Here is a 27,252-nt window from a genome sequence, read left to right as displayed (position 1 = left end):
TCAAACCAAAGTTCCATCATCCTTCCAGGACTCCAAGCTTTTCCCTCAGGGAAAGGAAAATCTTTTGGGGTTCATGTTCCAGACTTCCAGAAGCCAGGATCATCACCTCACTAACACAGGAAGCCTCTTCCATAAGCATTATTCAGTCACATGAATCAGAATCTATGCAGGCAAGTTTCACACAAACAATACTTTAGTGATTACTCTGTCTTTTAGGAGAAATTCAGAATTATGTGGTGTTTGTGCGTTGCAGCTTCTCTGTTTATGTCTGGGACTGATACTTATAAGTAAATAAACCATTTAACATTTATATAAGAAAGAACACTAGTAGGTCCATTGACTGCTGAGGTACCCACCCTCAGCTCTCGGCATTCTATTATTCTCTCTTGAGCTGTATGGAGACCCTGAGGAGTTTGTTCTCATTTCTCCTCATCCCCCTGCTCGCTCAATGTGGAAGCCCCCCAGGAAGCCACAGCTGGGACAGTACCCCAATGTCACTGTCGAGCAGCAACACCTCAGCAAACAGACAGACCTCCATGCTTGAAGTCTTGCAGCCCCAGCCAGGACCAGTGGGATGTGTTGAAAGATCACACTCCCGCCTCCTGTCCCTCCAGTTCTCCGAGAGCATTTCCTACCACCATGGCCTCGTGTGTCTCCATGATGCCAGCTGGACCTCTCCACCCCCACCCGGCACGGCGGGTCGGATAGGCAGAAATACAGCAGCCCATCTCTCTTCCAGGCCCTTGACTGGCAGCCTTCCAAGGCTCGCCAAGAGGCTGGCTGTTAACATGCAAGAGCAGAAGGCCAGGAGGGCAATTAACAAGTCAAAAAGGTTTTGGCCTGGCTAAAGCTGCCATCACTTCCCCAGTCTCCGTGTGTTACTTTTCTGGAAATTATGCAAGACTTAACAGAAATCATAATGACACAGCCTCAAAGAGAGAAAGCTGCTTCTCCTGTGCTAGCCGAACTCATTAACCCAGAATTAGAGCTACCTCAGCCTTTTGGCTTCATTGGACCAACAGTAGCCTCCAATTACCATGGCCTTGGGCCCCGAACTGCGGCCAGAAGGAAGGAGTTTTCTAGCAGGCTAGTTGAAAGCCCCCAAATCTGTCTCAGCCAAGGAAAGAGCCGGCACGGTACCAACAAGGAGCCAAATTCATAGATGACAGGGCGCTCGGCTGGATAGCGATCGTGCTGGATGACTGACTCCGGATCCAAAAAAGATCAGGGGATTTAGAGCTGAAAAGACCCATAGAGATTATCTAATTCAAACCCTTTGTTTTATAGAGAAAACAGGACCACGAAGGCTGTAACTTGGCCAGAATGAGGATGCAAACCTGAATCTTCTGCCTACACATCAAATACAACAATTAAATAACAGCATCCAGTCTCCAAGAAGCAAAAAAAAAAAAAAAATGAAATTGAAAGAAGAGGGTTGGGAAATTCTTCACTTGGGCTTCCAAATTCATCTGTGCAAGAACAGAACGGGAATGCCATTTCTGTGGAAAGGATTCCTGGATGCTTTTAGAGGCCAGCCCAGAGTCAACTGGACAACACATATGTCAGAAGAGTTAGAAATCACACATTAATGGAAGCGTAGTGTCCAGAACAAAGGAGGTTCTGGAGAATCATGGCAGTTCTAAGCATGACATTTTGGAAAGGTATTGCTAAAGAGCAAGAATCACATGCAGTGGAGGGCAACTAAGAACTAATATTTGCATAGTGCTTTAAGGTTTGCTAAGTGCTTTACATCTATTATTGCACTTGATACTCCCAGAAGTCCTGAGATGTAGTTACCATTCTTATACTCATTTTACAGATGAGGAAACTAAGACCAAGAGAGGTCAGGTGACTTGCCCAGCAAGTTCAGCATTCTACCCAGCGTCCCATCTAGATGTTAGATGTTTAGTTGAAGAACCAAGGATATTTATTCTGGAGATGAAAAGACATTATTTCTGTCCTCAAACATTTGAAGAGCTGTGATGGAGAAGAAATTAGCTTTGTTTTATTTGATCCCAGAAGGCATAGCAAGGTGCAGTGAGTAAACATGGCACAGGGACAGGTTTTGGCTCACTCTTAGGAAAAAGAAGCCCTTCCAATTAGAGTCAACCCAGAGTGAGCAGGCTGACCCATGAGGTAGCGGGTTGTCTGTCCCTGGAGGAATCCCAAGTGAGATGATGCCATAGAGCCGTTTCCAGCTCAGGTACCAATCAGTCAACAAGCATTTAAGTGCCTATGTGTGGTTGGCAGTGTGCTAGACAATGGGCATCCAAACACAAAGGATGAGACCCTGCCTAATCAAAAGGAGCTTACATCCCAAGAGAGTTGGGGAACAAGGGACAGACAAAAAGTACATCTCTAAATAGATACAAGCATAAACATAAAGCAAACAAATGCAAATGAATACAGGGTTGTTTGGAAGGGAGGACTTGTAGTTGGGTCTGTCGGGAAGGGCTTCATGCAGAACATAGTTCCTGAACTGCACTTTAAAGGAAGAGATGGACTCAGACAAGGAGGCAAGGGGGGTGTGCATTTTAAGGAATAGGGATGGCCAGGGCAAAGGCACAGTCAGTGGAAAGTGAGGACAGAGAGAAGGCCATTCTGGCTGCATCTCAGAGGGTAGGGGGAAGAGAATTGTCCAGTGCTGCTGGAAAGCTAGGTTCCGTTCGGGTTAAGGAGGGCTTCCAAAGCTAAGTGCTTTATATTTGTCCTAGAGACAATAGAAAGCCTTTGGAGTGGCTCGCACAGGAGTTAGGCCAGATGACTCCTAAGGTCCCTTTACAACACTGAGATTCTGTGGTGTGCCATCATAAGAGTGAGCACTCGGGGCAGGGCCTGTCCCAGTGCTTCAAAGGGGACAGGGCTGCGTCAGTCGTCACTCAGGACTCTGTCTATGGGGACTGGATTTCTGTTGTGCTTCTGTTTCTGGGGTTCAGAGAAACATCAGCAGTGTTCTGTCAGGTTACCTGCTTAAGAGCTAAGTTGGAGATGGGAGAGAAATAGAAACCCTCACTATTGCTTAAATAATCAATTCAGCATTTACTAAAGTCCTAATACGTGCCGGAGCCCTTTCTTCAAGGAATTTGTTCATCTAATAAGAGGCCGGTTAATCTAAAAAGAGAGGAAGCCAGGCGTGGAATCTGGAGGCAGGACATTTGCTTCCCATCCTGACTGCTGCTCCCCAACTGTGCAGTCCCAAGCAAGTCTTTATGCTTCCCTGGTCTCAGTGGCCCCCTTTGTGGCTTCCTGCACTGAGCTATTTTATAAGCATAAAGTACTCCAGAAACTTGTTGTCAGGATGTGTCCCATTGCATTTCGTGCATGATTTACCCTCAACCCAGAGGAAATCCAGAATTCTGCTAGGCCACTGTGCAGCTCTCAAGCCTCCAAGCTAGTCCTGGTGCAGCCCAGCAGAGAGGACTGGATGGATGGATGGCGTCAGAGGCCTTGTAGTAGAGTTTGAAACCTAGACTCGGACTATCTTAATTCACCTCCCTGTTGTAACGCCTGCTAGTTGTAACACCTCTCTGACTCTCAGTCTGCCCACCTGTAAAATGGGAATGATAAGGCTTATGCTGCCACTTTGTAGGGTACTGTGAGAAATGTATTTTGTAAATCTGAGATGCACTAGAAAAGGGAGCCACGATGAGGATTCTAGAGGACACATAATCAGAGGGGAGCCAAAGTTGCTAATGTATATACAAATTAAAGATTCCTCACAAGGGAATGAAATAATCCTTTTTAAAAAAAAAAAAATGATTATAGAATCCCCTTCATTACTGCCTGAGACCCACCGCTCTCCAGATTTTTTTTTTATCTCAAGTACATTTAAGTGTCAATTAAATTTGAAATACCTACATTTGTCAGCATTTCATTTCGGGCCAGTGTGATGTGCCGCCGATTTGTCCACGCATCCTGACACATAAAAAAACTCCCGAGATGCAGATCGTCCTCATTAAAAAATAAACCTGTGCGATCACGGCGCTGCCGAGCACCACGGAGCACATCCCCGGCTCGGTGGCGCTGTGTGGCTGACATGATATTTTAAAAGCAACAGCCGCGGCTGTCACTCCTGTCATATGCTGGGGCTAACGGGAGACATGTTAAACTAAACATTAGAAAGAGATCAGCAAGTCATCTGCATGGGAACTCGGCGAAGAGATTAGGTAGGCAGAGGCTGGGGCAGTCATGTGGAGATGATGAGGGTTGGCGCGCTGATGGACAGCAAGCTTTGCTTTGCCCCTCGAAGGCAACGGCAGCGCTTGCTGCGGAGCCGGGCTCCCTGTGACCTGCCTATTCACAGACAGCTCTTTGTATATAAAATCCAAGCAAGTGGTGGGTGGCAGACTGCAGGGTAGTAGCTGAATTGGGTTAATGAGAGAAGAGATGCTTCCCCCATCCACACACCCTACCTGATTCCACTGCCTTAAGCTAATAAAAAATTTAAACTTGGCCGTCGTCAACGGTTCATCCTTTATATTTGACAAATATCTGACTGTATGTTTTAGGGAGGAACACCGGGAGCTGAATTTAAATAAGGTGAGTTTTAAAACTCACCTTGGTATTAATGGGGAAGGGAAGGACCTCCCCTCTCCACAACACCTCTCTCTTCATTGTTTGAGATGCCACTGGCTGAGTGTTGTTCTCTCCCCATTCCCCACCTCCTTCCCCCTGAGGAAGCAGATCTAGGCAGGCTGACATCACAGCAGGAAAGTTCCTGGCTGGAAGCTCATTCCAAATGTCACCTCCTCTAGGAAGCCCTCCTCGTTCTGCCCCTTCATTTGGTAATGCTTGTCCCTTCTCATCGCCCCCTTATTTGTATACCTCTGACACTGATCATAGATTGGAATATATTATAGGTATCTGTGTGTGTACCTTATTCCTCTATTGAACAGTAAGTTGCATAAGCATGGAGATCATGTTCTATCAAAACTCCATATTTCTTCACAGGCTTCTTAAACTTTTTCCACTGACAAATCTTACATGACCTTGGGTATATAAGTATTTTAAATAGGTATACAAGTCAAACACTTAGTTATAATAAATCATATTTTTGCAAACCTCACATTGTTACTAGACCCCATACGGGATCATGATCCACAGCCGTGTTTAAGAACCTGGGCCTTTTAGCCCACACCACAATGCTCTGTACAAAATGTCTAGTAAATCTAAAATTAATGATTTCTACTGTCTATTAAGATAGCCTTATTGTTTCCTTCCTTCCCCTTCATTGGGTCATTTCAGAATGCAGCTTTCCAGTAATCTTCCCAGAGTCCTGAACCACTTCTCCTCACCTCCTCACAAAGGAGGGGGTTGGGATGTGACCAGTAAGATATCCAAATAGTTGCTGGCTACAAACTACTCCAACCCAAAAACTTCAAAAAAAGAGGAAATTATGCCAGATGTAGAATGATTATAGCCAAATGTACCAGATGAGATGACAGAATCCACCCTACCCCCACACAAAGAATCATTCCATGAATTAATCTCAACTTTTATACTCATTCAGTGTCCTTAACCTTCAGTGACTCCAATGCCAACTGTAGTGAGAACTGTAATGCACCAAAAGCAAAAATAAATTCAAAGGCTCTTGATAAAGATCTCTTATAATAGTGACTTTGCCTGAAACACCCACCTCCTCTCCCCTACTCTGTAAGAAGCGGCACCCACTGCCATTGCCCGCTCATGTGGAAGAAAGGAGGGAAGAACATGTGGAACAATCTCATCTAGTTAAAAAAAAGTGTTGTGAGTAATCAGAGCTACAGGTCAGGGGGAAACATAGCTTTGGGCCTACCAAATACGGCCGAGGCAAGTCTTCTTTCCCTAGAGGTTGCTCAGGACAGAAAAGAACAGGCCTGACTAACCATCACATCTGCTAATATAAGGAAGCTAAGGCTGCCTAACAGCCCATTCTCAAGAGTCTGTGCATTTATGAAAAGGGAAGGAACAAAGAATGAAAGATAGGGAACGCAGTGAATATGGCTGAAATATCAAAAGAATCAAAGGGAAGGACCTGAATAAAAACAAATGCACAAGCCAAAAACTAGCAGGAATAAAAATAAGTAAAACCTCAGAACAAAAACACATTTATTATATATAATGTGAAAGAAAATAAAACTGATGAAAAACAGAATCCTATGAACTCCTTAGATAGCATGGAACAACTGCAAGAAATTCCAAAATGGGAAGTAAAACTTTAGAAATAAAGATAGATTAGGTTAGCTAAGTAGCACAGTAGATAGAGCACTGGCCCTAGAGTCAGGTGGACCCGAGTTCAAATTCAGCCTCAGACACTTGACACTACATAGCTATGTGACCCTGACTACCTCACAAAAAATAAATAAAAATAAAAGTTCTCAACATAGAATTTAAAAATACACACAGCAGAGTAAGAAAAATTGAATACAGAAGGGAAAATCTTTCCAAAAAAGTACAAGAAAACAGAGAATAACAGATTTGGAAAGTAAAAATCTGAAGTAGAGGAAAATTTGGCAGAAGAGAAGAAAAAGGCGACAATCTTAGAAGAATTTATGAATTTCATACAAGCCTAAACAACTGACCTTGAAGACAGATATGCGAAGATTATATACAGATCATAGTTCTTCCAAAAAACCTATATACCAGAATGTAGAAAATAATACATGAAAAGTATCTAAAGCTTCTAAATACAGACAACAAAACACTGACCGAGAGAATCCCCAGATCGCCATCAGGAGGAAAAAAACAACCCTGTGCTCAAAGCTAAGTAGTAGTTGATTTGATAATTAACTTTTCAAGCACCCAGTAGTAAGGTCTTCAGGGGTGAAGGAAAGGCATTTCAAATAAAGGATTAGTGCACATTCACATGAAATATTTGGAGAGAATGGAATAGTAATTGCAAGAAAGGAAAGGAACTAAACTAAATTAGCGATGTGGACTAATTGATCACTAAGATTCCTTCCAACCCTAAGGTTCTTTGTGCTAACATTCTATAACCTTCCTGGTGTAACATTTTGTGTTTTAAGGTCTCTTCTAGCTCTAATGTTCTTCCCTGATTTTAACAACTCAGCGGACTCTATAGTGCTTGAAATGTGATGACTGTCTGCCACAGCATTAGGCGACAATCTCTTTTTGCCTGTGAAAAACAAACCATTGACTCATAGATCAGCGAGCTCTTTCTTAAAATTATAGACTTTTAAATTCGGAAAATCTCATGTAGATGAAATGTCAGTCCTTTAACACATGAAGAAACTGACCCAAAAAAGGGGATAAATGTCTTGGTTAATATCATGGCAATTTAGTGGTTGTCAGCATTAAACCCCTGCCCTCCTGAATTCCAGTGCTCTTGCTACTATACTATATGTCTTTGCCCAAGTCTCCCTCCCCCATCATCAATACATTTGATTAGAGAAGAAAACAGCCCTAGGTGGCTCAGTGGGTAGGGTGGCAGACCTGAAATCAGGAAAACTCATCTTTCTGAGTTCAAATCTGGTCTCAGATACTAGCTTTGTGACCCCCGGCAAGTCACTTAATCCTGTTTGCCTTAGTTTCCTCATCTGTAAAATGAACCTGAAAAAGAAATGGCAAACCATCCTAGTATCTTTGCCAAGAAAACCCCAGATGGAGTCACAAAGCAGTGGGTGCAACTGAACACAAGCTCATAATCTTTGTCTTTGGTCCAGGCTAAGAGAATGATTCAGTAAGCGTGGCTAGATGGTGACTTGATATAAAACAGAGGGATTACATCATATAGAATGTTAAACTGCAAGTCTCCCTTCCCCCCCGCCCCTGTAGCCAAAAAATGTAAGAATGTTCCTTTCTCTGGCAAACCCAAACATGGGGTGCCAAAGTCCAGTTCAGTAGGAAAAGAGCTTTGTTCTTTGAACAAAGTTGAACAAGTTGAGTTGAGTTTTGAGAATGTGTTAAACTATTATGCACAATCTACCTCAAAATAGGAGGGAAATTTAATCAGAAGAGATGCCCTGTCAAGCATTTAAAATGAATTTGAATCCTCTTGAAATTTTTTCATTTAATTTGACCCAACCATGAATCATACAGTCCTTCCTGAAGAGCAAAAAGGAATTTCAAGGGCCTCTACCTGAACATACACCCCTCACCTCTCCCCAGACTGTCCCTGGCAAGATCACATCCCTACTTCTGCTCGAAGGCCTCAGATGGCAAAGACCTCATTACTTTACAATCCATTCTAATTTTAAATAGCTCTAATTACTAGGAAATTTTCTGTCGTAACAAGCTAAAAATCAGCTCCTTTGTAACTGATAACCTTCACTTCTGATTTTGCATTCTAAGGCTGAAACGGAACGAGTCTATTCTTTCTTCCATGATAGCGCTTCATATGATTGTACTACCATGTATGTCCCCTCTTAAATCTTCTCTTCTCCAAGCTAACTTATATGGCATGTCTCTGGGGCCTTTTACCACTCTGGTTGCCCTCCTGTGTATTTTAGTTTGATAATGTCTGCTTTTAAAAGTGATACTCAGAACTAAACATAATTCACCAACTATTGTCTAACCAGCAGAGAACACAACACATCTTTAAGCTCCCCTGTTCAGGACACTGTGTTTATGATCGTGCAATCTAAGAGCACTTTCATTCATTCACGCAGCTATTATTTATAGAGCACCCATGTGCAGAGTTATATGCTGGGGAATGAGAGAGACACAGAGATAATTGATATGACCCTTGCCCTTACATAGCATATGTACAACTAGGAATGGTGGTAAATAAATGATAAGAGCTGTAGGGCAATAGGAAATATGAGACTGGATGAAAGAAAAATTGTTTCTGATTGGGGAGAATCAGAGGAAACTTCCTGGAGCAGGTAGCAATAGAATGGGATCTTGCAGAGTGAAATCTAATTTGAGACATGGAGTAGGGGCTAGACAAAGAGCATAGGGAACAGTAGGAACAGAGGCATAAGAGTAGGATGACAGTGCGTGGGTAGGAAACGACAAAAGTCGTGTTGGCTTGTGATATGGCATGTGCTAGAGAAATCATCCCCAGACTTGAAATCTAAAGACCTGGCTTCCAGTGCTGGCTCCTGAGTCCCTAACCATGTGATTTTAAGTGAGTCACTCTACCTTGTTGAGCCTCATTTTGCTTCTCTGTAAAGTGGCTACAAAGTACCCAAAAAGGGGGACTGCTTTTTCACACTTACATATTACATATTTCACATTTCATCAAGAATCCTTGATTTCTAGTCATGTGGGTATTTCACCAACGCAACTTTCTCTCCCTAGTAGATAGTCCTTGTGAGTTATTTTGGCCAAAAATGTTCATTACCCAAAGGCTTATTCTCTAGTGGGGAATTTCTCTGAGCTTACTTAAGTTTGTCTCTGGATGATGAACACAGTCTGTCACCAGGCCTTCCCTAATGGGAAAATGCTGCCAAGGCTAACATGCCATTGGCTTAGGGTTTGTGAACTAGGGTGAATGAAAGCTTTAGGTGGGTGTGGCTGATTTTATTGTTGTTAAAACATGATTGTCTCTTAAGAAATTTTTGATAATAGAGAAAAGAGATGTTCTAACTCCTGAAGATTCTCTCCACTCTAAACCTGTGCAAACTGTTCTGAGACCAATCAAATGCCTGGGAGTGGTAACGAGAGTAGGTCGCATCTATATAGCACTTCATTTCTATAAAGTACTTTATATGTATTATGTCATTTGATTTTTGTTTCCGCCTGCCAAACCTCAGTTACTTCTAGCATCTTCTTTCTCCACACCTACTCGGATATGGCTGGATTGGCCTGGAGAGAGAGATTCTCCTGTATCAACTGACTATTATAAATTTATGCTATCTTATTTCAACTGGGCCCCCACTGCTTCCCAGCAATCCTTGTCTTGTTCTCTGGTTGATGCCCTGCTTCCCTTTCCCCAGCAGTTTCTTTCCTCTCTTCAGATTTCTCACCACCTCCTCCCCTGCTTCCTCTCAGCAGAGGTTCTCTCGCTTAACTTTTCTCAGAAAATCAAGATCATCCGTTTTGAGCTCTTCCGTTTCCCCAAACCATACTTCCAAATTGCTTTCCATCAGCTAGTGCTTTCCTGCAGTAGTTTGTGATATGGAAAAAAAAAAAGGTCTATCTTTTTCTTGTCAAGGCCCACTCCTCCATTTGTGCTTTGGACCCCATTCTTTCCTTTCTTGCCCCTGAAAGCATCCTTCTCTCACTTTCATCTTCATTTTCTCTTTATCTATTGGCATTTTCTCTGCTAGACAAGCATACCCAGCTTCTTCCCATTCTTAAAATAATAATGTTTATAAATCTTGACTTGACTTTGACATTCCCTCAAGTGGTTGTCCTTTATCTCTTGCTCTCACAGCCAAACTCCCAGAAAAGGTTGACTACTCTCATTTTCATCATTTTCTCTCTTCCTGTTCATTTCTTCATCCCTTAGTTTGTTTTGCAGCCCTACCTTGAGACAAAAGCTGCTTTTTACAAGATCACTACTATTCTCTTAGCAGGTAAATCCAGTGGCTTTTTATCAGTCCTCACCTTTCTTGACAATTCTACAATTCTTAGCACTACTAGTTACCTCCTTCCTCTTGAACATTATCTCTTTCCTTCCTAAGCTTCTGTGATGTTGTTTTCTCTTGAATCCCCCCTCCCTTCCACCTATTTGACCTCTTCTCATTTTCCTTTGCTGAATCATCATTCTCCCAGCCTGTTTGGCCATCTCCCAAGAGTCTGTCCTGAGTCCTCGTATCTTCGTTCTATATAATTCTGCCTAACTAATCTCATGTACCTCCATGGGTTGAGTTATTATCTCCATTTCTGTAACTCCTGTATCTGTATATTCAACCTTAATCTCTTACCTAAACTCCTCTCATATTACCAGCAAGCTGCTTCCTGTGTGCTATGTAGACATGTCAGACGTCAAACTCCACATGTCCAAAACATTTCCCCCCAAAACCCCATCCCTGCTCCAAACGTCTCCATTTCTGTAAATGATATTACCTTGATCCTCCCTCTCCCTCCTCCTCCCTATTTTGTAAGTTATAGTTTGTGGATTCTACCTCTGCGGTATCTTTCACATCTGTCTCCTCTCTAGCCACACTGACTCCATCCTTGTTTAGTCCCTTATCTCTCAACTAGACTATTATAATTTCCTAATTAGTCACTGCTTCAATTCTCTCCCCTCTCCAACCACTTTTTACACTATTGCCAAATTGATGTTCCCAAAAACAGATCAGACCATGTCACCCTGTGACTCAAAAATCTTTTAGGATAAGACCCACAGTTCCAACATTTAAAACCTCTTTAAAGCCATCTGCCTTTTTAGTTTTAATTAATATTATTCCTTTTCATATATTCTGTTCTGGTCAAACTGAACTGACCTAAGTGTTCTTCATATGTGACATTCTCTCTCTCCTCTCCATGCCTTTGAAACTGCATCTCTCCATATCTGGAATGTACTCCTTCCTCCCCTCCACTTCCAGCACTACTGTAGTACCACAATACTATAGTACTATAGTAAGACCTTTCCCGTTTCCTCAATTTCTCTCTCTCTCTCCCTCCCTCCCTTCCTCCTTCTCTTTCTCTGTTTCTTTCTTTCTTTTTCTCTCTCTCTTTCTGTCTCTCTGTGTGTCTGTCTCTTTCCCTCCTTTCCTTCTCCTCCTCCTCCTCCCTCCCCCCTCTCTGTCTCTCTCCCCTCTTCTCTCTTCTCTCTCTCTTTCTCTCTCTCTGTCTCTCTCCCCTCTTCTCTCTTCTCTCTCTCTTTCTTTCTCTCTCTCTGTCTCTCTCCCCTCTTCTCTCTTCTCTCTCTCTTTCTTTCTCTCTGTCTCTCTCCCCTCTTCTCTCTTCTCCTCCCTCTTTTTTTTCCTCTCCCTCATGTATTGAATCTACTTGACATTGCTCTCTGTATATTACCATCTCCCAAGTAGAATATAAATACCTTGAGGCTTTCCTTTCTGTCCTCATGTCCCCAGTGTCTCTCATAAGCACCCTATATATGGGAGTCTGTTAATAAATGTTTGTTGAATTGAACAATCCTGTGAGAGGAGTGCCTTAGGCTTTACCATCTCCATTTGTTAAATGAAGCTCAGGAAGGCTTGCCTATGGACATCCAGCTAATACAGGTCAAAGGAAAGATTCATATTCAAATCCTGAGTTCATTGCAATTTCCACAATCTAAAACTGTTTCTCACATAATAACAGCTAACGTTAAAACGTTCTAAGGTTCACAGAGTTCTTTACATATCTTATATGATCTCTACAATTCTGTGAAATAACATCACAGTATCATCGTTCCCATTTTACAGATGAGGAAACACATACTAGAGAACTGAATTGACTTGTCTCAGGCCATACAGCTGGAAAAGCCATGTGAGCTGGGAGGTGCTGTGGCATTTGGACATCCTGGACGTCCTACCAAAGGACATATCTGTGTCTATAGGAGACCTGGAGTGGGGAAGGAGGACTAGCTGTAAAATGTGAGGCTTTGGGGATCCAGTGACTGGGATGGGTGAAGGGAGAACAGAAAACACCAAGTTATAGGCAGGAGCATCATAAATCAGAATGAGACAAGATGCTGAGAGGAGCAGAGCAAGCCAGATGGCCCAGCAACAGGATGGACAGCAGGACTGGTGAACCAGGCAGCTCTACCAGTCTGTCTGGGCATGTGTTAAAACAGGAAATAGGTTGTCTCCTGATAATAAAGGGCTAGCCTCCTTCTAAAGAGAGCTGCCCCCACCTTCCTTGACCAGTTAAAGGAGAAAGTCTCATTAAGACCCAGCAAAAGGCTCTGTGGCATAGTGAAAAGAGTTGGTCTCTAGCCCTGGTCACAATCCATGTAATGTTGGATAAGTCCTGTGCCTCATCAGCTCCTCTTTCCATATCTGTAATATGGAGATATTGCAAGAAAAGTGGTTTATGAAATTTAAAGCATTGTAGAAATGTCTTGCTGTTCATGCTTACTGGTGTAATAGAAATTTGAGAATCAAAAGAACTGGATTCAAATTCAATCAATGCTGCCAAAATCTCAGCAAGTCTCTGTGTTAAATGTCAAAAGATGAGGTCAGTCTAAATCAAAGGTGTCAAAGTCATGTTCCCCAACTCCCAAATGGGCCCAACCAGATTAAAAGATAATAGGGAAAAGTTTGATAAAATAAATAAAAATTCACAACATAGATGATGCCAATTTGTAGTTTTCCAAGTCAACATGCTGCTTGCATGTTGTCCCTTTCTGTTTGTTCGACACCTCTGGCCTAGTGATCTTTAATGTCCCTACCAACTCTTAAGTCCTATGAGCCTGTGATCCTGTTATTATTGGAGCAAACACTTTTCCTTCTCATTTGGGCTCTGAAACTCCTCCCTGACTCTACACTCCGCCAGAAACATGGCTTGCCTCAAAGACAAAAAAAGGCCCAACCAGAGTCCAAGGTCTTTCTTGTATGAGAAGAAATGAGGTAGAGAGATTTGAGCAAGGTCTTTTCTTCTCAAAGAAAGAAAAAAATATGACCAGCTATTTCCCTTAACTATACAAGCTTTGAAACAATGGGTAGTGATTCAAGTATGATTAATAACAACGAAGTATGATCCCAAAATAATTATTCTTCCCGTTGTTTTATAGAACCTGTCACTGCCTCTCTCTAGGTCTTGGGAGTTGTGGGAAAGGGGTACCAGTAAGTGTCTAACTTGAGTTCTGGTCAGTGTATAATTCATATAGACTGTGGAGATATTTTATATATGCCGTATATGTGTTTGTGTTTATAGGTAGGGCTCACAGGTGGCTGACAAGGCAGATGTATTTTTTATAATAATTAATATTTAATCACCATATCACAGATGAAAAAGACTCTCTGAAGAGGCATCTGAGAGAGAATTCCAAAGAGCCACCACCAATCAGCAAAGAATTGCCTTTCCATATTCCTTCTCCATAGGGTTGGCTGTTTGTTGGTCTGTTGCTGTGCATGCGCCACTTTGGAGTAGGACCTCCACCCAAATAGTCAGGCTCTTTGTAATCTACTACTCCCTTTTCTGGTGTATAATTGACTCCCTTAGTGCCCCTTGCTCTCATGGAGTCACAGACTTGAAATCTTGGAACATGGATTATTAGGAACCTTAGACTGTAACATAGAACTCATAATATAGGACATGAGGATGAAAAGTACCCAGAGCCCAGAATGTTAGCACATGGAATACGAGGACAGTAAAGGACCACAGAGGTCATTTAATCCCACACCTTTGCTTTATGCAATCACTCTGTGGCACTTTGAGTATCCCTATCAGGATTTATCATGTCTCAAACTTACCTGAACTAGGTGTTTTTTGATTTCTCGCCACATCTTGCCCTCCCCTCAAAAAAGAGGTGTTAAAAGTACATCTGTTTTACAACATACTTCTCGAATGTCTCTTCATGGAGAACTTGCTAGGTGTGGCTGCCCCAGCTCCAGGGATGGGAGACGGACGCAGCTTTCGGGGAAGTTCGGTCCACGGCGCAGTGGTACTGGGCGCCCACGGCTCTGGCAAGAAGCTGAGTGTGTGACCCCCAGACGTGGTGGCAAGCTGCCCCAGCGAGTCCTGGGGCTGGCCTCCCTTCTAGCGCAGGAAGGGGGAGCAGGGATTGCTTCTTCTAACCAGCATTTCTCCTCCTCCGTTTTTTCCTCTTTCTTCCTATCAAAAATTAACCAATCAAGGCATCTCATAATTTCATGTTCTTTTTTTGTTTTCCTCTCTCCTTCAGCCTGGTAAAGCCCTTGAGACACTATACAGTCTTTCTCTCTGAAGACTCCTCTGACGATGATCAGCGGGAAGAGGACCCTTTCTCTGGCTATTCTGACAACTTCTTCTTCTGTACTCCCTTTGAATGGTCTCTCTCTCCCTCTCTGTTCCTCTGTGTCTTTCTCTGGGTTCATTAGTGTTAAGCATGGAGCTCTGCTCGATGATCCTGCTTGTGGTCTCTACTGCATGGTTTGGCCCTTGCTGTACAAATATAACGCATGGGATGTGTGTGCAGATACTTTTCTGCCCTGGTCCTTCCAGGGATGTAACGAACTAATGGTCTGCAGCTAGAGCATGCTCCGCCATTTTCCTGCACCAGGGATGGACCCCTCCCACCTGCCTTCTCCCCATGATACCCATTTCCCCCAAGGTTTCCCTCTCTGTCCCTAAACACCTTCTCCCTTTCATCCCTATCATGATTCACCATTCACTGTTCCTGCCTTCCCAGAATTTCTCCATCAAAGACTCCTCCCCTTCGGCTGCCAGCTTCCAGCATGACACAAACGGAGGCCATTCCACTAGTCAGGCGTCTCCTCTGTTACATCATTACAGCTTGTGGTGTATGCTTTTATTTGTACCATTTGTGTTCTGGCTTTGTTGGTTAAAACAGGAGTTTGGGGCTTTGTTCATAGGTGTCTTTTAATTTCAAGACTGATCTGATTCTCTCTGGCTAATCTGTTGTACTGTGCAAATAACATTTGCTGCACTCACTAGGAATTAACAGACCTTTGGCTAGCAGCATGGTTTTGCTCAAATCAGAATGCTGTGCCAAACCTCAGGATGTGTTTTAGTGCCCATATGTATAAACCAGCCAATTGGCCAGCCCATCTCAATTAACTTAACTGAAAACCAAATTACTACAACAAACTTTTATCGAGTTCATATATAATTCATTAAAAATGAAGTCTGTAAAGAAATAGCATTGTGGCAAAAAAAAAAAATTAAATCTCATTGATTTTTGATATTGAAATGTTTTTTAAATCAGAAGTATGGACCATAAAAATATTTTTTCTTTAATAAGGGCAATTTTTTTTAGGATTGGGGCATATTCTTCCTTTGAAAGAAGCTTGCCCAGTTGCACAATAGCAGATTGCTGATTATGGGTCCTGATGTATAGATGAGAAAAGCTTTGTTTTGGAAGTAGAGGTCATAGTATATTAGAGCTGGGGTGAAATTTGGAACAAAGATGGTTAGAATATGGAACACAGAACGTTACAGCTGGAACAGATCTCACAACATAGAACATATTATAGCTTAACTAGATCTTAACACATAGAATGCTAACCTGGAAGGGATCTTTGGACAAAGAGTGTTAAGAGCTAGAAAGGACTCTGGAACATAGAATGGTAGGACATAGACTATTACCAGCAAGAAGATGCCTTAGAGGTCTCAGGTAAGTCTCTTTCTTTCTCTGTTCTTCATATAGGTGATGAAGAGATTGGATCTCTTAAAGAGAGTTCCAGCTCTCAACTTTTGTGGTTCTAGATAATCCAGTCCTATTACTTCCCTTCCCCCATTTTTAATAGATTAGGAAACTGAGGCCCAAACAAGCAAAATAATTTGCTCAGATTCATACAGTGAGGTCTCGATAAGACCAGTCTTCTGATTCCCAGTCTCTTCCCATGACAACATCTTTCCTTAGGAAAGAGCTGTTCTTTCTTGGAGACTTTCCTCTGATCCATGGGCTCAGATTTCACTGTGGCAACATACAGACACTAAAGAAAAGAAACCATATTGCTTGGCCCCCAAATAGCAAAGAGTTCATTAGGATTCATTTGAATCTTAATCATTTGGAATATTCAAGTATGTTATATGTAATTCGGAATGAAGAAAAAGTGTGACATTATTTCTTCCTCTGAGAATTTTTAACCTACAACTTGTGAATTAACAATCAGGTCTAAAATCAGTTGTTTCTTTTTCCATACTTAAGGCTTACTTAAGGATTAAAGGATTTCTTTAATATGCCTTTCAATCCAGGGTAAAGTAACAATAAATTATTCTTCATCAAGGGTTCTTTTTTTCCCCCTGAGGCTGGGGTTAAGTGACTTGCCCAGGGTCACACAGCTAGGAAGTGTCTGAGGCTGGTGCTCTACCCACTGCGCCACCTGGCTGCCCTAATCAAGGTACTTTTAAGTTTAATTCATTATTGTATATTGATGACCAATTCTAAATTTCATGTTCTTAAAGTTAACAGAACTCGTATTATTTCTTCCGTCCCGTTTTTTCTCATGCTTGAAAGCAGCGAGACTTCTATTTCTTATTTTGTTCTAAACCTTTCATTATGTCACTTATATTGAAACTCATAAACTGGCTTAGTGAATAGAAGCCTTAAAGACCTGGGAGCTAGAATTACTTGGGTTTCACCTCTGAAATTAACTGTGTGTGACCCTGGGCTAGTGATTTAATCTCTCTGTGCCCCCGATAACTGGCCTTGTTAGACACTCATTTATGGACGCCTCCAGGTCTGCAGTGGGAGAGGGAGTTCTCACCCGAGGAGTTCTCAGGGCTGACTTACCACAGATCATCGGTTCTGGTAACATTTAACATATCGATGGATCTGTATACAACCTTAAAGTCTAGGTTAGAATAAAGAACGCAGAAAGTTAGAATTGAAAGGGATCCTACGGGACAAATTGTTCCCATCCTCAAGTAAAAGTTTTTCTGAGTAAATTAGCTTTTGCCGTCACTAGTGAGGATTTTAAGGTAAGTCACAAGATGAGGAGGTCTCATTAAGACCACACCGGATGGCCAGAAAGCCTGGGAAGCCGCAAGAATGCCCGTGGCCAGGAGATGGTGCTGTTTCTAAGGTTCCCCGCCCCGGCCTTTCAGGGCTCAGAGCAGCGGCAAGGCCGGCCCTCTGAGTCAAGTTTAAAGCCTGAGCTCTTTGGGGAGCCCGGAGGAGAGGCATCCATCTGAAAGGAGGAAGGGCCCTCGGGAGCCACGGAGTTCAGCCCTCACACAAAAGGAACCCCCCAAACTCCACCGGCTTCTGCTGGAGACTCCGGGGAGGAGGGAGCCATCGGGTCTCAAGGCAGGGGTGCACCTTGGAAGCTCTGTTAGGAGAAGGAGGTGGCAAACCCCTCCAGCATCTTTGCCAAGAAAACCCCAGTTAGGGTCACGAGGAGTCCACCCGACTGAGTGAACGACAAGCACAGCATCAGCTTGGTCCTTTGGACCCTTTACCCATTGCCCCATTTGGAGAGATGGGACAAATCCAGTCTTTCCACCATTCCACGTGATAGTCCTTCAGCTACCACATTCCCCTTCTGAATCTTCTGTTTTCCAAATCAAACGTGCTCAGTTCCTTCAACGGTCTTCATGTGACACGGATCCCAGTTGCCCTCTTCTGGACTCTTCCCAAGGTCCTCAAACTGTGGTCCCCAGAACGGTACAACTGTCCCTGATTCTAAAAGCTACGTCCTCCTCGATGGTATCCAAGGCTCATTAGCATTTCAGTCACCACATTATGTTTCTGATTCGTAGCGAGCTTGCTGCCCACTAAAACCCTCTGAGCCTTTTCAGAGCAATCGATCCATGGCTGGTGTGAAGGTGGGTTTTTGTACCCAGGTGGTAGACTTTACATTTACGCCCACTGGATTTTGATTCTAGTGTGTTAGCTTTTTTGATCCAGTGTTAGCAGTGCATCCTTCCTTTGTGTCATCAGCAGATTTAATGAACATAAGATCTGTGCCTTTGTCCAAGTCCAAGAAAACTTTAACAGCTCAGAGTCAAACACAGATCCTCGGACATTTCCACTGGAAACTTTCTGCCATGTTGGCATTAAACCTTTAACAGTTTACTTTTTGCCTCCAACAAGTGCGGAATTCAGCTGATTGTATTATCATCTAGTTTATTCTCTCTCCATAAGAAGAGAATACTTTATTAAAGAAGCATTGCTTGAATCAAGATAAATTCCATCCACGGTATGTTCCTCATGTACTCAGTTTAGTCATCCTGTCCAGCAAGCAAATGACATTAGTCTTCCCCAACCTCTGCTTGATGGAGCCAGGCTGACTTTTCCTTTTCCTTTATAAACGTTCACCAAACTCCTTTTTTATGTTCCGATATCCCCAGGAACTGAAGTCAGGCTCGCTGGCCTATAACCTACAGACTGTGCTCTTTGCTTTTTTGAAAATTGGAACATTGCCCTTCTTCAATCTTGTGACACTTTTGTTTCCCTGATCCTTCACATATCACAGGAGTGGATCTGCAGCCACATTTGCCAGTTCTTTCAATACCTCAAGATGGTGTTCATCTGGGCCAAACAAATGGCAGTCAGGGACTCTTACAATTTCCTTTTTTGGCTCGAGTATCAACTCCCTTTCAGTCATTTCAGAAACTCCCATTTCTGCCATTTCTACCACAAGGATCCATTCCCACTTCAGAAGAAACATACAAACTAAGTCATGCTATTTTATGTTGTCAAACACCATTGTTCCATCCAGCCCAGCCCTTGGCTCTACTCCTTCTTTGATCTTCCTTTTTCTTCTAATAGTTTTTTTTTCCTCAATAGTACTTTATTTTTTCCAAATACATGTAAAGATAGTTTTCAACATTCATTTTTGTAAGACTTTACAAATTTTTCCCTCTTCTCAAGAAAGTGCAGTCCTTTTCCCAAATTTTTCATGTTGTGCCAAAAAAAAAAAAAAAAAAAAATCAGACCCAAAGGGAAAAAAACTTTGAGAAAGAAAAGTCAAACAAACAAGAAGGTAAAAATACTGTGCTTCAACCCACACTTAGTCTCCATAGTTCTTTCTCTGGATGTGGATGTCAGGATGTCATTTTCCATCCCAACTGTCTCCCAACAGAGTTTTCAAACAAAACAAAAAACACCTTCTTGTTAGCCTTCGCTTTTTCCTCCTGGGCACCGGCATTCCCTGCCACATTTTTACAGGATCAGGGTACATTCTTACATTCATCTTCTGTTACCAGGCTTTGCCTCCATCGTCTGCATATTTCTTTTTCATGACCTAAGTTGGATTGGTGAATTCTCAGTGAATCCATGTTGATATCAGGCAAATCCCATTTTTTCATCCTCATTAGAATTGTTTCCCTTTATGTTTTCAGAATTTCATTCTTAAGCATCTCCTATCTCCCTAAGGCTGACTTCCCCTGAAGTACTTTGCTCCATAGGATCCTACCTATGTTTCCTTGAACTCTGAAATCTGCTTTAGCAAATTCTAAAGGGCCCATCAGATTGTCTCCATATTTCCTCTCATCTACAACAAACTCCCCTCCCCCCAGAGTGCTCAGCATTCCTACCTTAATAACTAGTTCCTCCCTTGTTGATGAGAATCTTATCCAGAAAAAAATTTCCCCTTATTGGCTCTTCCGCCTTTTGAAGAATGAAATCATGCCTAAAGCAGGAAAGAAGTTAGAAGTGCTTAAAAATTTCGTAAAAATAAATGAGCCGCCCCAGAGTGAGGGACTCCCTTAGGTCCCATGCAGACAAGCGTTCTAGAAACCTAGAATGTGAGTGCTGGAAGGGAGCTTAGAACACAAAACATTGGAATACTAGAAAAGCACCTCAGAGCAACGAATGCTAGAACACAGAAGGGTGAAGTTAGGACATGGAATGTCAGAGCTAGTAATGGCCTTGAAGTCCAGCTCGCCAGCCCGGTCATCTTACACTTTGGGGAACCAAGTCCAAGGATCATTTCCCAGAGATCTTAGGGGCATTGCTCTCAGGCACACGATGTGGAAAAGGGATGTGAATGCGGAAGGAGACCGGCACCCCATAGGCCTCGCACATATATAGTCCCAACAGAAACCGGCTTCTGCACAGCCCTCAGCCCCTCTGCCTTCCTCGGTCTGTTTGTTGTTCCTTTTGCGCTCACCCTCTCCCCCCCTTCCAGCAAGGCTCAGCTGCACAGCTCCCTGCCTGTGTGACCCCTGCCCTCAGCCTCCCTCAGCCCTGGGTCTTCATGTAGCCATTAATGAGCTAGGACTGCTTGTTAGCCACCAAATGCCATCGGAGGGTGCGCAGTACGAGCCACCAGCATCAGCGCCGCGGCCCCCCTCCCAGCCTGCATCTGTTTATTGTTCCTCTGCTTGTGAAAGATGAACTCAGACACATTTGGCTCATGAATGTGTATGATTTGCTGCGTTCGGGGGGGAAGTAGGCTCCTGCCACGATACCTTTCCCTTTTCTCTCCTTCACAAATATTTCCCCCCTTAATCTAAAACCTTGTTTAAATGCCACAGTGAGACCGGCTGCCAATCAGATGCCAATCACCTCCGAAAGGCATGTCAGGTCTTATTGTTAATTGGATACACATTATACCGCTTCCCCTCCCAGGCGCATGCAAATCCCCTTGTGTTCTCCCCGTGTTGTGGTGAGGTGCCTGGGAAAGTCGCCTATGAGGGAACTGCCGACTGGTTCGGCTCCTCTCCATGCCATGCTACGGCACCCATCCCGATTGGGACTTGGCTCCCATGATCATTAACGTCCTGACCCCTCGCCCGGACTCTGGGTCTTAGGCTCAGCTAGCTTACTGTAGGGCTCTGTGGTGCAGCGGATCCCAGCTCACACTCACACCCGTGGACCGGGTCCCCGGAGGATAACCGCTATCGGGATAACCCTGTGGGATTCCACTCCTAACGCTCCCGAGCCTCCGCAGCGCACCTTCCGTTAACAGTCAGCCCGTGGATTCAGTTGGCCCTTAACAAAGACATTCCCTGAATTAGCGCGGCAAAAATAGTGGGCAGGGAACCTTCCCCGCCACAAACCAGGGGCGCGCCACACAGCTCCTCGGAGGCCGTCGGCAGAGTGGGCTCCAACCTAGAGTGTGCTGGCAGTGGGGTGGGCCACACCTCGGGAGACGTCTCAGGGATGTTTCCCCAGGTACGGCTTCTCCAGTAAGGGAATTGCTTAGTTTCATTCCCAGCATCTACTCCTCTTCGTAATCCAGCTCTTCCCCACCGCCAGGAGTCACACGGGCCATGAACGAGTGTTTTCACCTCAAAGTGACTCAGTGTAAACCATCTTTATGATTAGTAGTCATTATAATATAACTTGTAATTATATTCTTGGTCTTCTGTGACTACATCAAAGTGGGGAGGAAGCCCCTCCTCTTATACTCTCCCTACAATTAAATATTTGTCGTCACCAGCAAACCGACCGGAATGCTTTTTGGCAAAGAGCACATAGGGTAGTTCCAGCAATCCAGAAATTCACTTTGTTCCACAAGAAAACAGTCTTCCCATAGCGGATGACCATTGTAATTACACATCCAGCCTGGCCCAGAGTCCCGTTTCCCCCAGCTGATGCAGGCAGATCAAAAAAAGGACCCAGAAAGACTAAGAAGCCCTAGTCTGGTGTAACATCTTCACTTAACAGACGAGCAACCTACGGTCCAGAGGGGGATAAAGTTTCCCGGAGGGTTACACATCAGGTTAAGACTGAACTCCTCCATTCTGTAAAACAGGCTCTCGGGAAAGAGAAGGACTTTCCCCACTGTGCACGGCAAGTTTACACCTGGGTTAGGACTAGATTTCTTCCTGGTCCAGTGCGTTTTCCATCACCCCATGCTTCCTCTAATTTGTGTAAGGTTTGTAAAAATATAATCTCCCCAAAAAGCCATTCTCTGGTGGGAATTCAGCCTTTGTTTGTCCCTAGGCCTCTGCCCTACCGGGTCCTGAGAGAGTCAGACAGTGCAGATGGAGAAGAGGCCGGGAGCCCAGAGAAGCGGGCAAAAGAAGCTGTGGGGGGTCCCCCGGCGCCGCCACCTGACAGAATTGCAGATATCAACCTGCTGGAGGACATCTTTAGCACTCTGGAGGTAGAGCAGCTGCCTCAGCCCCTGAGCCAAGCAAAGAGCTTAGAAGACCTCAGGCTGCCCAAGGAGCAGCGCGAGCAGCCTTGCACCTTTGACTACCAGGTAGGCCAGAGTTGGGAGCTGCTGGCAGCCTCCCTCCTGGAATGGCTCACCCAAACGTAATCAGCATTGCGTGGAGGTGTCTTGTTCTTTAGGTAATACTGGGCGTTAGAATTCAGAGATCTAGAGGGACCCTGAGAACATTGAAGACTGCAAGAATATAGAACAAGAATCTATAGTGTTTAACTTCAAAGGGATCTTAAGACAGAATTTTAAAGCAAGAAGGGATCTTAGATGTACAGACCCCAGGCTGTCTAATGGCAGGACACAATATTTAGGATGTTGGAGCTCAGAGGAACCTTAGAATATAGATTTCTAGAATTTAGAACTTTAGATGTTGGATCTGGAAAGCTCCTTTGAGATGACCGCTTCTAATTTCATTCTGAGATAGGGAAGCTTGCAGTATTTTGGCATTTTTCTCTGTATCCGTGTTATGAAATCCAAAGTGGGTCTTATGCCTCTGTCTTATGTTCCGTGAACAGAGAATGGACCTGTGCTCAAGTGAAAGAAGCAGAATAATGTCTGGGTTGAAGCTCACGCATCCTTACAACAAATTGTGGAGCATGGGCCAGGACGACATGGCCATCCCTACCAAGCACTCTCAGCCTTCCCCAGAAAGGCCCCTGGCCTCCCTGGGGAGCACCCCCGCTCTGCCTCGCAGACCCCGCAGCCGGGAGGGCGTCTTGACCCCTGGAGAGAGAGAGGAGACCCCCACCTCTGCACAGGGCAACATCACCATCCCCAGGCCTCAGGGAAGGAAGACCCCCGAGCTGGGCATCGTACCCCCCCCTCCCACAGCCCGGCCTGCCAAGCTCCAGCCCTTTGTTACCCCTGAGCCTGGGAAGACCCCCGGCCTTGGGCCCTCTGACACCCCTTCTGAGCTGATCCCGGAGGCGCTGGGGAGTTCAGCCCTCTCTAGGGATCTGGAACGCCGCCCGCCGCCCACTTATCTGCCACCCCCGCCGAGGCTTCTCCCTACCCCCGGTAGTGCCACTGATATCCTCAAGCCAGTCCGTGTGGTCACGGAGCCCGCAGGCTGTGAGAGCGATTACCTGCTGACTCTCCTAGACCCTCTCAAGAGCAGCTGGCCGGACAGGGCTCCCTCCGGCTCTGCAGCTCCCAGCACGAGTGGCTTTCCCTGCGGGGTGGGCGACTTCAGCCCTGCTTCCACACCGTTCGGGCCCAAGCTGGGCTTCCCTTCGGCTTCAGCACCCGCCCCATTCCTCCAGCCATCGCTCAACCCCTTCACCCGACATGTGCCAACGGCTCTGCCGGTGTCTATGACCCAGTGTGTCGGGGGACCCTTCGCCCCCTCGCCGGCGTCCCTGGGCCAGCCTTTCACTCCGAGCTTTATGGCTTCCAGCCCCGGCTTTTACACCCCCCAGAGACCCCAGCCCGGCCTCTCCGCTCTCTCCATGCCTAATCTGTTTGGCCAGGCCGCCCCGGGGCCGCACGCCGGCTCCTGCCCACTGCCAGGCCACGGCCCCGTCCCGGGGGGCCCGAGCCAGGCCGGCCACCTGGGGGGCCCCTCCAAAATCCGAACGTTGCCCCTGGTGCGGTCCGGCTCGAGGCCAGCCGAGGCCAAGCAGGGCCTGATGTTGAGACCTGGAGACCCAGCGGCGGTGCCCCCCCGGCCTTTCACCAGCCCAGAGCCCGCGCTGCAGGCTTCGGTTCCCAGAGAAACCAGGGATCCGTTTGAGGATTTGTTGCAGAAGACGAAGCAGGAGATCGCGCCCACTCAAGGGAAAGTGGAGCAGCTCCGGAAGCGCTGGGAGACTTTTGAGTGAGATCCAAAGAAGAGTTTGCGGTCGGTAGACAGGGGCGCGTATTTTTGGAAGGTGTTTGGGGTTTGTCTAAATGAAGGATTAACAGCTATTGTAAAAAATGATCCCATCCTCCACTCCCTCCTCCCGTCTCCTCTTCCCCAGCGATGACTTCCAAGCAGTGCTACTGATGGAATTGAATTTTGACTTAACGAAGCCCTGCTTTGTCGGTTCTTCCCGAGATTGTTTTCACTGCCATCAGAAGTCAGACGTGGCCTGCAGCCGGGCCCCCTCCTTCCCGTGGCTTTCTGTCCTGACCCCTCCATAATCACTTCTCCCTTCCGACGCCGCCCCCCCGGCCGGAGAGCCGCCCTCTTCTCCTAGCCCGTTACCTGGCCGGCCCCATGCCCGGCCCTTGTGGGCACGTAAGGATGGCAGACTTCCCGGCCTTACTCAAGGCAGGCAAGCCCAAGCCGGGTGTCCGAGGAGGCTCTCCCGGCTCTCCCTTCTCCAGCTCCTCGTCTCGAGATTTACGTTCCGTTGTTCTTAGACAATCCTCATCTTAGACGCTCTTCAAAACCCACCTAGAAGTAGAGTCTACCCAACCGTCCCGGCCACATTCACTCTCATAGGGGAGCTTGGGCTTTGTTTGTTTTTGTCATTCAACATGCTGGGGATCACGGATCCTTGAAATTCCTATTTCAGGAAAACATAGCACAGAGCCAGCCCTGGACACCAGCAACTTTAACTTTAAGAAGATTTTTTAAAAAGACATCAGAAGGAGTCAGTAAGAGGAGTCCCTATTTTATGCCCTTGCTCTTATAGCTCACGTTAATGTGATATGTAAGTGTCCTAAATGGCCGTATTCGAGCCGGATGTCACAGTACCTGTTTTATCATCAGTCAGGCCCAAACATTTCTAGCCTGTCTATCCCGGGAGGTGGCCCTGTTCAATCCAAGTGGGAAAAGACTGGAAATTAAGTCAGACCGAGTCTTGTCTCGTGAAAACATCCAGCTCCACGTCACAGCCGTGGGGTTAGTGCTGCAGGTCCTCCCTTCGGGGGGCGGCATTAGGGCCCACTTGCGCTCTTCCTTTCACACAGACCCCTGCTCTCAGGGAGAGAGGGTTGGGAGGAGGAGGAGACAGCGGGGAGGGAGGAGGAAATCCCTTTTGCCTGAATTCGAGGCTTTGACTACTTTCTTGATGACAGAGGGGACCTTATCCATTCCTCCCCTCCGCGACAGCTAGAAGTGGATGGAGTCAAAGGCTGGCTCTTAGAAGAGCCTCACATCTCTCAGAAGCAGAGCCAGTATTCACCTTTCCCACACCCGAGTTAAGCTGAAAATAATAGTTTTGCTACTTTTAATCCGTAATTTCCCTCCTCTACTTTATCCAATTCATTATGTCTTAGATGGGGACAAGCCTTGATGGTCAAACTGAGACTTGTTCAGGCTCTCTAGGGTTAAAAAAATAAACCTTTGAGTTCAAAGGAAATTGTTCACATTTCGACCTGGTCTTTCATTTCCTGATTTGGATGAGCCGGCTCATCTACGCAGCCCACTGCTGTGGCAGCCCTGCGCCTGGATTCTGAGCCCCCCGCCCCCGAGTAATCCTGCCTATGATCATGAAGATGCCCCGCTCAGGGAGAGCCCCGCGGCCCCAGAGACATTCTCAGCTTCTGCCACGGGCTGCTTTGCCAAACCGGACGGCCCTTCGGATTCAGGGACGAGGAGGAGTCCCAGAGGGTTTCAGAAAGGGACGCCGCCCCGTCGTCTGGATGGAGAGCTTGAATCTGAATTGTTCCTTAATCTGGGCCAGACGGAACTGCTCAGCCCAACACTGGAATGAACCCATCCCGCTGACCCCCAAAGCATCGCATGCTTCGAGTTCCGTGGTTTCCTTTCCCTTGTGGCACGTGGGCCATGCCCGGGGACGCACAGCCCCTTCCCCGTCCTGGAAGGCGTCTTCCCCTTCTGTCTCGCACTGGGGGTCCCCGGACGGAGGCGGGGCCAGAAGGGCTAGCACCCACCACACTGAAGAAGCCGAGGCCGGAGTGCTGGCTCCCGGGCCACCTGGCGAACCGCAGGGCAGAAACGGGCTGGAAATGGTAGTCACGTGTTGTCCGCACACGAGCACTGTATGTACCTTTCTTCACGTATTGGATGGGATTTGCAAATCTGGGAATTGATTTTCTGTGACAGCTCAATAAAATCCTCTCGGGAGAACACCTTTGGTTCAGTGCTTTCTTTGATGTTCGTGGAGCCGTAGTGGAAAAGGGGGCACCTTTGTACTGGGAAGTCCCTGGGCTGAGGGCCCCTGGGGGGGGCGGGGTTCAAGGGTTGCCTCGCCATGGCTGTAAACTCAGACAAGTCACTGCTTTCCAGTTCCTTTCACCCCCCGAGGTGGAGGAGCGCAATCTCGTCATCCCCTTCTGGCTCCAAGCTGGACATTTTTAGTGCAAGGAACTCACTGCCTCAGGAAGCAATCCATTGCTTTGTTGGCAGCTCTAATCCATATATTTCCTATAGGGGGCACAGTGAAAGAGCCCTGAAGTCAGGAGGACCCGAGTTCAAATCTGACCTCAGGCCTTTGACTCTTCCTCACTGTGTGACTCTGGGCAAGTCACTTATCCCCAATTGCCTCAGGAAAAAAAAAAGATACTTCCTATAAGGAAGGTTTCTAGTTCTGCCCTCCGGTGCCCAACATAACCCAAGACTGATCCCTCTTTCTCATGGCAGTCCTTCAGCTAGATAAAGATACCAGCTGAGTTACCAGCTCGTCTGCATTTAGGACCTTCTGCCCCTCCTTGGGGGAACAACATTAAAACTGCCCGGTTCCCTCACTTCCGTAAGGTGTTCTGTCAGAGGCTCTTTTGGCTTTTCCCAGGGAAGAGA

General features: G+C 45.7%; 1 protein-coding gene across 6 annotated transcripts in view; it reads left to right on the top strand.

Moving 5' to 3' along the window:
• DENND1A (DENN domain containing 1A) overlaps positions 1–26,585 on the top strand; it is a 701,497-nt gene extending 674,912 nt beyond the window's left edge. For 4 of the 6 annotated variants that reach the window (XM_074293045.1, XM_074293042.1, XM_074293040.1 and 1 more), the window contains 3 exons: positions 14,681–14,806; positions 22,337–22,598; positions 23,078–26,585. In XM_074293045.1, the coding sequence (XP_074149146.1) occupies positions 14,681–14,806; positions 22,337–22,598; positions 23,078–24,382 (1,693 nt within the window). In that variant the 3' untranslated portion in view covers positions 24,383–26,585. The remainder of the gene's footprint in view (positions 1–14,680; positions 14,807–22,336; positions 22,599–23,077) is intronic. The other 2 variants (XM_074293044.1, XM_074293043.1) reach the window with 1 other exon arrangement.
• The last annotated feature ends 667 nt before the right edge of the window (positions 26,586–27,252 follow it).

Source organism: Sminthopsis crassicaudata, chromosome 2, assembly GCF_048593235.1.
Source record: "Sminthopsis crassicaudata isolate SCR6 chromosome 2, ASM4859323v1, whole genome shotgun sequence".
NCBI classification, from domain to species: domain Eukaryota; kingdom Metazoa; phylum Chordata; class Mammalia; order Dasyuromorphia; family Dasyuridae; genus Sminthopsis; species Sminthopsis crassicaudata.
The sequence above is the reverse complement of the archived record's forward strand: the minus strand, read 5'-3'. Positions and strand labels throughout refer to the sequence as shown.